Source organism: Narcine bancroftii, chromosome 2, assembly GCF_036971445.1.
Source record: "Narcine bancroftii isolate sNarBan1 chromosome 2, sNarBan1.hap1, whole genome shotgun sequence".
NCBI classification, from domain to species: Eukaryota; Metazoa; Chordata; class Chondrichthyes; order Torpediniformes; family Narcinidae; genus Narcine; species Narcine bancroftii.
In genome coordinates, this window is record NC_091470.1 from 353,322,319 (window position 1) to 353,334,150 (window position 11,832).

At 37.2% G+C, this 11,832-nt stretch overlaps 1 protein-coding gene across 12 annotated transcripts in view; it reads left to right on the top strand.

Annotated features, from left to right (window-relative positions):
* Window positions 1-10,190, top strand: part of LOC138755765 (focal adhesion kinase 1) — a 457,595-nt gene extending 447,405 nt beyond the window's left edge. For all 12 annotated transcript variants that reach the window (XM_069922333.1, XM_069922329.1, XM_069922332.1 and 9 more), the window contains 3 exons: window positions 2,702-2,857; window positions 3,909-3,989; window positions 9,186-10,190. In XM_069922333.1, coding sequence (XP_069778434.1) covers window positions 2,702-2,857; window positions 3,909-3,989; window positions 9,186-9,401 — 453 coding nt within the window. In that variant the 3' untranslated portion in view covers window positions 9,402-10,190. The remainder of the gene's footprint in view (window positions 1-2,701; window positions 2,858-3,908; window positions 3,990-9,185) is intronic.
* The last annotated feature ends 1,642 nt before the right edge of the window (window positions 10,191-11,832 follow it).

An 11,832-nucleotide genomic window follows, 5' to 3' on the forward strand; every position in this document is an offset into this window, starting at 1 on the left:
GAGATTCGGTACGTCACTGGAGACTCTGAACACTTCTACAGGTGTACTATGAAGAGTATTCTGAATGGTTGTATCACTATCTGGTACGGAGGTGACAACTTTTACGGCAAGAAAAGCTATAGAAGATTAACTTGGCCTGCGACATCACGGGTACCAAACTTCACTCCATCTGAGATATCTACAAGAGACGGTGTCTTAAGAAAGCAGCCTCTATCCTCAAGGATACCCACCAACCAAGCCATGCCATCTTCACTCTCTTATCATCAGGAAAAGGTACAGGAGCCTAAAGACAAGCATTCAACGGCACAGGGACAGCTTCTTCCCCGCTGCCATCAGATTCCTGAATGATCAATGAACCAAAGACACTGCCTCACTTTTACTTTTTGTGCACTTTTTATTTATTGTTGAAAGGTGGTTTATATGAATGTTTCCACCATGATACGTGACAATAAATTCTGATTCTGAACCTATCCCATATCTGTTCTAATGTTTCTTAAACATAATAGTATCTGCCTCAATCACTTCCTCCGGCAGCCTGTTCCATGAACCCACCTCCCCCTGAGAGAAACAGTTAACCCTTAGGTTCCTGTTAAATCTCTCTCCCCAATCTTAAATCCATATTCTCTGGTTACTGACACTCCTGCTCACCCCATCCATTTCTCTCATGATTTTGTCTACCTCTACGAGGATCCCCCTCATCCTCCTTGTTTGCTCTTCCTCTCCCCATAACTCAATCAGGATCCTGAGTCCTAGAATCATCCTTCTCTGCATCCTCTGCAGCTTGACAACATCTTTTCCTGCAGGAAAGAACGCCATGCTCCAATTTGTGGACACATCAACGTCTTATAGAACTGAAACATGACTTCCTAACTTCTGTACTCAGACCTCTGAAGAAAGCCAGTGTACCAAAAGCCTTCATGACAGTAGTTCTCAACCTTTTTCTTTCCATTCTCATCTCACTTTAAGTAATCCCTCTGCCACTGATGCTTTGTGATTAGTAAGGAATTGCTTAAGGTGGTATTTGAGTGGAAAGGGAAAGTTGAGAATCACTGCTCTAGACCCAATTGTTACTGAAATATTTTGCTTGAGAAAAATTGTCATTGGCCCATTTCCTTTGGAATTATGAAACCATGCACATAACGAGTCAATTAAGTACGATTAAAATAGTGGTTTTAAAACTTTTTCTTTCCACTCACGTACCTCATTAAGCAATCCCTCACTAATCACAGAGCACCAGTGGCATAGGGAATACTTAAAGTGGTACGTGAGTGGAACGAAAAAGGTTGAGAACCACTGCTTTATGACCTCTGTATCTATGTGTGACACCATTTTTAAAGTTCTACGTACCTGTACTCCTGGATCCCTCTGCTCTACACCACTTCCCTTATCCCTACTATTCACCATGTTGGTACCACCCATGTTAGATATCCTAAAATGCAACAACTCCCATTTCTCTGGGTTAAATTCCATCAATCCTTCCTCTGCCGCCTTCACAACTGAACAAGATCCTGCTGCAATTGTTGGAAATTGTCTGTACTATCTACATTAGTGTCATCCACAAAATTGCTATGTATGTTTTCAACTAAATAATACAGATAACAAACTGCAATGGGCCCAGCACCAAGCCCTGTGCACACCACCACCCATAGATCTTCAGTCCGAGAAACAACTTCCTACTATTACCCGCTGGTTTCTTCCATGAAGCCAATTTTCTTTCTATTCTGCTATCCCTCCTTGGATCCCGTGAAATTTCACCTTCCAGTGCAGCTGGCAATGCGCTACCTTGATCAAATGTTTTGCTGAAATCCATATATACAACTTCTACAACTCTGCCTTCGTCAACCTTCTTGGTTATATCTTCAAACAACTCAATCACATATGGGGGACATGACTTCCTACTGAGAAGACCACGTAGACTAACTCTAATCAGCCCTACTCCATTCAAGTGCATATGCATATTTGCTCAAATAACTTACCAACCACAGATGTTAGGCTCACAGGCTTTTCTGTACAGCTTTTCTTGAATAGAGGTGCAACATTTGCAGTCTTCTGGCATCTTATCCGTACTTAATGACGGCCCAAATATCTCGGCCAGGGCACCTGCAAATTCCGCTCCAGCTTCCCACAGAGACAAATGATTTGCTAGAATTCAACCATATGGTATTTTCTCCCATACCAATATTTGATTCTAGATTTCAGTTAACTTTAATTTGAAAATAATTACAGGAACATGTGATGTCTGATGTCCTTTTTTTAATGTTTGGCACTCATTTTTTCACCACATGCTTTGAATAGCATGCGCTTTGTCAAATCAATGGGTTCTTTGAGAGAAATGGATTCTTGAAATCAATGATAATCTCATTGAGCTCTGGGGCCCATGGACATGAGAACAACTGGAGAAGGGTCAACTAAATTGCAGCCTTAAAATCACAATGCCATTGCAAAGTATTACATGTCGCTATTGTTCTTACCTGGTTTGTGTACATGTCCGCATCATTCAGACTAGTACTTATGAGTAAAAATGTTGCACTCCATGACATAGTTCAGAAATGAAGTGTGGCCAATAACTGGTCCAAGTTATGCTGTGACATTGTAACTGAAGGGTCTAAAGTAAGAATATCATCTGGCAGTTATTGATATTTTTACATCTTGAGAAGTATGTGAATAGCTTAATGCTAACCAATGGATTCTCACAATCCAGATTCAACCACAAGAAATAAGTCCTCCACCTACAGCTAACTTGGACCGTTCAAATGACAAAGTATACGAAAATGTGACTGGATTGGTGAAGGCAGTGATAGAAATGTCCAGTAAAATTCAGCCAGCACCTCCAGAGGAATACATACCAATGGTGAAGGTGAGTCATGTTTTTCAACCTGGTGTAATGGATGCTCGTGGCTAATTCCTGATCTCTAGGAAAAGTACAAAACCATAATGATTACAGAGAATAGTCGATGGTTTTTCATTTCTGGAAACATTTCAAAGAGAGATCAATGGTTGAAACTCACTTAAAACTCCTGTGTCCAATTCCCAGTCTGGATAAAACTGCTTCCAATTGTATGAAGCATTGAGCAAATACATCCAAGCATGTAAAACAACATCAAACAAATATATGGGTTTTTTTAAAATTAAAAATTGTTTAAGTCACTCTGGGAACTATGCATGTTATAAGATCACACAAAGAGGGTTGAAGTATTAAATGTAAACAACATTGGGGTGAGCAGGTTGTATCACTTTTTACCAGAGTTCCTGACGCATACTATTTGTAGATCCTTACAAGTAAAGACTTTCTGGAATCATAGTTGAAGGGAGATGACAAATCCAAAAAACAGCTTTTTCAAAGATGACAGTATATGTTTGACTTTTTATTACAGATCAAAAGGCTACCCAGGTCCCAAATCCTGAGGTTTTGCACATTACCCTGAATCTTTGAGATACAGAAACATTTATATGTTCTTCAGAAAAAAAAAATTAAGGGAGCTAGTATTGTCAATGTAAATTGAGGTTTTTTTTATTTCTATAAATCAAATAATAATGTTGTGATGCATTCCAGAATATTGTGGTAACTTAGATGAAAAATAGCCCTGTAATGTTAATTTATGACTGCAACAAGTAACCTGGTTAAAGATCAATAAATAGAAGACCACTTCAATAAAATATTTGCAAGTATAGCAAATCATTCAATTAAATGTTGAGTCAAATACTTCTGCCAAACATTGCTTAGTTTTTATTAAATTTGAACATTGATGTGGTGACTTTTGCCGTCTGTGTGGTACAGTAAGTTGATCAGTACATTATAAACTCTAGTCTGTTTTATGACTTCATCATATTAATTCAATCTCGGTGGCTGCAGACTTGTGTTTCAATCATTACAAACTGTGTGTTGATTCTGGTTAATGTATTCTCAGGAGATTGGTTTGGCATTAAGAACATTATTGGCTACAGTAGATGAAACCACTCCTTCACTCCCAACAAGCACCCACAGAGAGGTGAGCTAATAAATAATCATGGCTTTGATCAATTAATTCCTATTAACAAAGTGACTCTTTGATCAGAATCGAGCTATATGTCAGTTTTCTGTGATGCATCTGCACTCGCTTCTTATTAGCTCCATTCATTATAAATTCTTGTGCTCATACACAATGGAAACTGCTGCTTTAAATACATGCCCAGCATGTCAAACTGTAACTGAAAGTACGGTAATGACATTGCCAGCGGAAAACTTTAGTTATGACTTTAATTATGAGCTGTGGAACTTGTAATAGAGATTTAACATCAGGATAAAATATATGATGGTACTAAATTACAGGGACTGTGTGTGTCTTCCTCCAACTCTTGCTTCAGTTGAAGACTGCATAGTCCTGATTTTCTTTGTGCAATGTATTGGGAAGTTGAGTACTATAGAAATAATATATCCAATATGCTTTGTTGATGTAATATATTTAGATATTCCTTTTTTCACAATATGGCTTTTTCATAAAACTTGTAGTGTAACTCATTTATAAAGATCAGGTGGCTGATTTGTACATCTTAGCCAGAGCATTTCCTCCTTTTCACACTGAGCAGCAAGTAAGTTTCAGTTACATCTAACAAGTTCTGTAAATAGCATTCTGAACATGAAACATTCATCTGTTTCACCCTTTGGAGATGTTGCCTGGTGTTACAAGCCCAGAGGACCCCAAAACCCAGCAGCAACAGAAATTCATCAAGACAAATGGTTACTTAAACAAAAGTTGCTTTTTATTATCTTTAAACATGAAAACAGGATCAAACTTATTACTATTAACTTAACCCCTTTCTAATTCTAAGCGCATGTGTATGTAATGTGTAAGTACAGGAAAGTCCTTTGATTCACAGTCCAATCATACTTCTCCTTCCTCCAAGTTCACTGGTTGCAGGCAATTCTTATAAAGTGCACAGAATTGAACATTTATGAATCTCGTCAGGCTTTGGTGCTTGAAAGGTAAATGGTAACAGCTCAGGAAGGTTCTTATCAGTTTTCAGAGAGAGATTTGTTGTTCGCTGGACACAAACTGATTTACTCTAATCAGCCATGTCAGTGTCTTGCCGAAGAAACTTGGCCCATCAGGGTTTTCCAGATGATAACTTCTTTCCTTTTTGTTTCCCTTATTTCAAGTGAAACATTAGGCAGCCAGTCCTCTCCTCTTGCATGAACCACAAAGTCTTTGACCAGGCTGAACCAAGCACTCACAACCTGTCTTCCAAATGGGGTTTGTCCACAAGCTGGCCGGCTTGTCCTGTTCCAGTTCCAACTGCTGCTGCTGAATTGAATTCTCCCTCTCTCACTCAGAGAAAAGCCTGTATGACCCTCTTAGAACAGCAAAATGCACTCAGACAGCCTGCGGCTCCGAACCCAATCCTCCGAGTTCTTTCACGTGTTGCTTTTCAGAACACTAATCCATTAGTGAAGTCCCTAAAGTTTTTTCAAAGGCACTCGGAGCTGATCTGTATGGCTTGAGTAGAGCTCCAGTATTTTAAATGAAATCTGCAGTTTTTTTATTTGCTTTTCTGGCAAGTGTTATGTGCTAAATGAACTCCTCTTTATATATTGCCAACAATATATCATGGCTTCACATCCAGATGAATCCTTACTGAAGCAGCATTAATTAATATTTGTTGTTTGTGTGCCTTATTTTTGTCATTTGTAGTGATTATTAATTATCTTTCTGTGGGCCTTTTATGTCATGTTAGTATCAAAACCTAGATTCAACAATGCATGACCATACTTCTTGTTAAACTTCTCAACATATTGTAGATTGAAATTACTAAGAATGTGGGGAGAATGAAAAATAGGGTTAATGTAGGATGTGTAAATATTGATGGTTGGGACTGATTCTGTGAGCTGAAGGGCCTGTTTCTATGCTGTATCTTGAACTATTAGATGGACAATTCTTTGTTCAATCATAATATTATGTATAACACAAGCCAAAGAAGTTTGATTAAACAAGAGCAATTTGCTCATTGTTACCTGCTGTGTTACCAAATTGTTTCATCCATCTCAATCTCATTCCAAAGTTTTCTGTAACACTTTTATTTTCAGTGACTTATCAAACACCTTTTTGATACTACAGATCTACTTTAGTTTCTGTTCATTAGCATTTTAAGCTATAAATGTTCCCAGTTTTTTCTTTTGATTACTGAATGTAAACTATAAATATATGGGAGTTGGATGGTTAAGGTAAAGTTGTATAAGTCATTGGTGAGGCCAAATTTAGAGTATCATGTGCAGTTTTGGTCACCTAACTACAGGAAAGATAGCAATAAAATTGTGAGTGCAGAGAAGATTTACTAGGATGTTACTGAGTTACAGGGGAAGGTTGAATAGGTTATTCCCTGGAGTGAAGAAGAATGAGGGGAGATTTGATAGAGGTACACAAAATTATGAGGAGTATTTAAACTGAGTAAATGCAAGTAGGCTTTTTCCACTGAGGTTAGGTGAGATTTCAACCAGAGAATATGGGTTCAGAGTGAAAGAGGAGAAGTTTAGGGGGAACATTAGGGGAAATTTCTTCACACGGAGAATGGTATAGGTATGGAATGAGCTTCCAGCTGAGGTGATGAATTCAGGTTCAATTTTAACATTTAAGATAAATTAAGATCAATGTTTTGTATAAATATCGTTTATTTTACTTCTGCTAACATCAAATTGTATAACATGAAGAGTTTTATTTGCGTTTTTATTGTGCTTCCCACCTGCATTTACATAGAACATTGCAGCACAGAAAAACAGGCCATTCAACTCTTCTTGTCTGTGCCAACCAATAAAATTAGCTAGTCCCACTAACCTACTCTCATTCCATAACCCTCCAGACCATTCCTATCCATGAATCTGCTTTCACTACATCAGATGGCAGCTCATTCCACACTCCTACCACTCTCTGAGTGAAAAACTTTCCCCTAGGGTTCCCCTTATTCCTTTCCCCTTTCAGCCTAAAGCTATGACCTCTTGTATTTATCTTCCCAATCTTTGTGGAAACATGCTACTCACATCTACTTTGTCTATACCCCTCATAATCTTAGAAACCTCTGTCAAGTCTCTCCTCATCCTTCTTTGTTCCAAGGAGTATAGTCCTAATTAGTTTAATCATTCCCGACAGAGAAGATTTACTAAGACCAACATCTTAGTAAATCTTCTCTGCACTCTTTCAATCTTATTGATATCTTTTCTGCTACTAGGCGACCAGAACTGCACACAATATTTCTAAGTGTGGTCTCACCAATGTCTTGAATAACTTCAAAATAAAATTCTGTACTTTAATTTATAAGGGCTAAGATGCCAAATGCCTTCTTTACAACCCTGTCCACATGTGACGCCACCTTCAGGGAACAATGTATATGTATTCCCAGATCTCTTTGCTCTTCCGCACTCCTCAATGGCCCACCATTTACTGTGTACGTCCTACCCTGATTCGCTCTTCCAAAGTGCGACACCTCACACTTGTCTGCATTAAATTCCATCAGCCATTTACTGGGCCAAATTCCCAGCTGGTCCAGATCCCTCTTGAAAATCTTCCTCACAGACCACGACGCCCCCTGTCTTTATGTCATCAGCAAACTTCCTGATCCAATTCACCACGTTATCATCTAGGTCATTTATATAGATAACAAACAATAATGGTCCCAATACAAATCCTTGAGGCACTCCACTTGACACCGAGTCTGAGAAGCAACCATCCACCACCACTGTCTGTTTCCTTCCACCAAACCAATTTCGAACACTGTTTGCCACCTCTCTATGTATACCTAGTGTCCTAACCTTCTGAATCAACCTCTCATGTGGAACGTTGTCAAAGGCCTGACTAAAGTCCATATAGACAACATCCACAGCCTTTCCCTCATTAACATCTTTAACATTTTCATTCTGCTGCCATTACTCACCTATTTTTATCTTCCAATATGGTTTGCTTACAATCACCTCATTGTGAATTTCACAGTTACTGTACCTGTCTGCCAAATGGCAGATCTAGCAGAATCTGGACAGCCCTTTTAGTTCATCCTTGAGCACAGATACATGTGTTGAAAGTTGCATGAAAGGCACACTGAAATTACACACTCTAATGAGATTGAATTTTGGATAAAGAAACAAACAACAAAAAAGAAAAAATTATGAACTGGATCAAACTATATAGAAAGAGAAGGTAAAGTAATTCAGTTAAGGGAGAAAGAAATAACGACAATGGAAAAGACAAAACTTATTTGAAAATGTAGTATTCTTTCATTTGTTAAATACGTGTATTATGTTTGATTTAAATATATGTTTAAGGGTATTATTTTAGTATTGATATTTTTTTTGTTAGTAATTTTTTTTGTTGTTAAGTTTTATCCATTTTTTTGTAAGTGGGGTTTTTTCTATTTTATTTACAACATTGTTAATTAATTCTTCACTCTTTATTTTGGGGGGAGGGTTGGACTAATTTTAAATTAAATGATTAATGTGTTATAATTGTTGGGGGGTTAATTTGTGTAGTTTAATGATGTAGTATTCTAATTTTTATCTTATTTTTTATTATTTCTTTAAATGTAATTTTTATTTTTTTCATGTCATAAAATTTTAAATAAAGTTTAAAACAAAAGAAAATGTAGTATTCAAAAATGAGACAAACTTTCATTTGCTTCCTTTCTAAGATGTAGAGGTTACTTGGCAACTACCACAACATTGAAAGGATGCTTTGTCCTTTGACCTTAATGCCTGTTAAAATACATAATCTCCAAAGTTTTCAAAATACTCAAAAGTTTGAGGGAGTTGAGCTATGTACCTGGTCGAATTTTTTTTCGGTCTAGTATCCTTGGTAGATTCATGTTGTAAAAACCCATAAATTGTGAATGAGATTTTTCATGGAAGATTTGCCCAATTTTTAATATTAAGATGTAGCATAAATCTGCAAATATTTGACATGTGCATAACTGTTATTTTTGTCTATGTTTTTACCTTTTGTATTGAAAATGTTTTGCTTTTAATTATAATGATACATCAGTTCTAACATTCAGTTAAGCTGCTACGTTTGATTATGTAATTACAGGAGTTTTATTCATTGGGGCTCAGTACTGCTTGGTGCATTTGCTTATTGTTGCATGAATACCCAAAATTATATAATTTTGTTCATATTTTGTGGTTCAACCATGTATTTGATTGTCCAGCCTCTCATCTTACTTTCCTTTTCTAGATCGAGATGGCCCAAAAGCTGTTGAATTCTGATCTTGCAGAGTTAATTGGTAAAATGAAGCTAGCCCAACAATATGTGATGACAACTTTGCAGCATGAATACAAGAAACAGATGTTGACAGCTGCACATGCATTGGCTGTGGATGCTAAAAATCTGCTGGATGTTATTGACCAAGCCAGACTGAAAATGATAGGAGGTCAGGCAAGACCCCTCTAGCTACTTGGAATCTAATATTGGCCGTGGTGGACAGGGTCTTGGAGTGATCAAATCTGTAACCAGCATATGGAGTTGCAAAGAGCCAATTTAAAAAAAGACCATACATTTACAATGAGAATGTGCTCTCATGTCAAGGATTCTGGGACACCTAAGGGCTGAGAATTCTCGCTGCACAAAACAGAATCTCCAGATTGGAACTTCTCTCGCTGAGCAGAAACAGACCAATATTTAGCTGCAATACATCAACCAGGATTTGAACAAAGATGTTATATTTTCAAACTGAAGTCATTTAATGTATTAAAAAAATGGTTTCTCGTTCCGTCATCTCTTGTGAATGGAGGTGCTCCTATATTTCAAAAAACATACAAGTGTTGGTTTAAAAACGAGCATGTAGAATAGTGCTGAGACTGAATCTTCCTTTGAGCAGAAATACATGCTGGTTATTTAGAGAAAACCTGGAACAGATTGTGCTTCATTGACTGATGCAGGAAGATTGAGTCCTGTGTATTAATATTTCTTCTACCATTGTTTAATTTTGTTTTTTAATTATTTAAAATGAAAGCCATGATAATTAAAAACAAAATAATTCATAACCGTCTTGTTTCTGGCTTATCTAGGAGTATGTTGGGAAGAGTGTAGTATGCAGGCATGGTACATTTATTTTTAATTTTTCATATGTTATACCTGTTCTCTGGAACTCTCTCCTTCATTTTGAGGTATAAATTATTCTCAGGAAGAATATAATGAACTGTACAGTTATTTGACCTATTAAAAAGGTGTTAACAAGAAGCTCAAGCTTGTAATGTTTTCTGCAGCTTATCTCACATGTTCACCTGCATCCTCTATTTCTATCTTTAATTATAATTTATGCAGGTTGAATTAGCAAACCAAGCATATACATATATATATATAGAGAGAGAGAGCTGGCACCAAAAGCAGTGGCTACAGAGGGTTAAAAATTCATCTCCTAAATGGAAGGGTCTGACTGCCCAGCATTTGGCAGCAGCCCCACATTGCATGGCCGACAATTAATATCCTCTGACCACTAAATGCAACCTTATCAGCAGTACTTGGAACCTGAGGCCAAAAATGTTGGCATATTCCAAAGGCCATTTTATTTATTGACTCTCTCACCTTGTGTTCCTCTTTATCTTCCTACAGAGTAAGTAAGATCTCCCAGCTTCTGTACAAGCATATGTTGCAACATTTGTCAATGTTACATGATTGAACATGGATATACTTCAAAGTTTTAATATCTCTTACTTTCTAACCATGATCCATGATGCTGCTTTTAACAAATCCAGGCTTTATGGGATGCTACGTAACAATATTAGAGGATTTTATGGACATAGAATTTCAATGAATCTAACTTTATTGTAACTTTAGTTTCCCGATTATTTCAAAAGTAAGTTGTAGACATCAGGATATTGCCTGAGTTAATTCACCTTCCTTGTGCATGTGGTTTAGTTTAATTTCAAGTTAGCTCTAAACCAGTGGTTCTCAACCTTTTTTTCTACTCACAGGCCACCTTAAATAATCCCTTACTAACCACAGAGCACCTATGGCATAGATGGTATATGAGTGGGGAAAAAAGGTTGAGAATCACTGCTCAAAACAGTAAGCCATTGAGCCAGTTTGGTTTATTTGTCATTGAATTGCATGTTGTCTTATCTGTATCTCTGCTCCATTGACTAACCTTATGTGTTGTCTTATCTGTATCTCTGCTCCATTGACTAACCTTACGTGTTGTCTTATCTGTATCTCTGCTCCATTGACTAACCTTACCTCCTCATTACTTAATTAGCAAAAATGTATTCATCTCAAGCTTGAAAATTTAAATTGACCTAATATCCTCTGTCTATTTGGGGAAATTGTTTGAAATCTCCTTTCAGTGAAAAAGTATTTCTCAGTATGATACGAGCATGCATACATCGGAGCTTTCTACCTTTGAGCTCTCTACCTCGGTCCTGCTTGCTTATCAATAAGATCTGATAATAACATCAACTTCCCATTCTGACCTACAGCAGTAATTTTTCACTCCTTGCATACGAAGAATGTAACTTCTTGCGTATTCCAAGACTTGACCTACATGTCTTGAGAAGGAGAGTAAAAATTACATACAACCTCAGAGCAAAGTTATCATTTCCTTTTTCTTTTTGAATTATTTTATTGATTTTAATAAAGAACATACAAACAAAAAGGGTACAATTCAATAAGAAAGAATGGACAGTTACATAAACTAAATAAGCTATTCCGTATATCATGAACATTCTTCTTTTTCTTTGGCTTGGCTTCGCGGACGAAGATTTATGGAGGGGGTAAAAAGTCCACGTCAGCTGCAGGCTCGTTTGTGGCTGACCAGTCCGATGCGGGACAGGCAGACACGATTGCAGCGGTTGCAAGGGAAAATTGGTTGGTTGGGGTTGGGTGT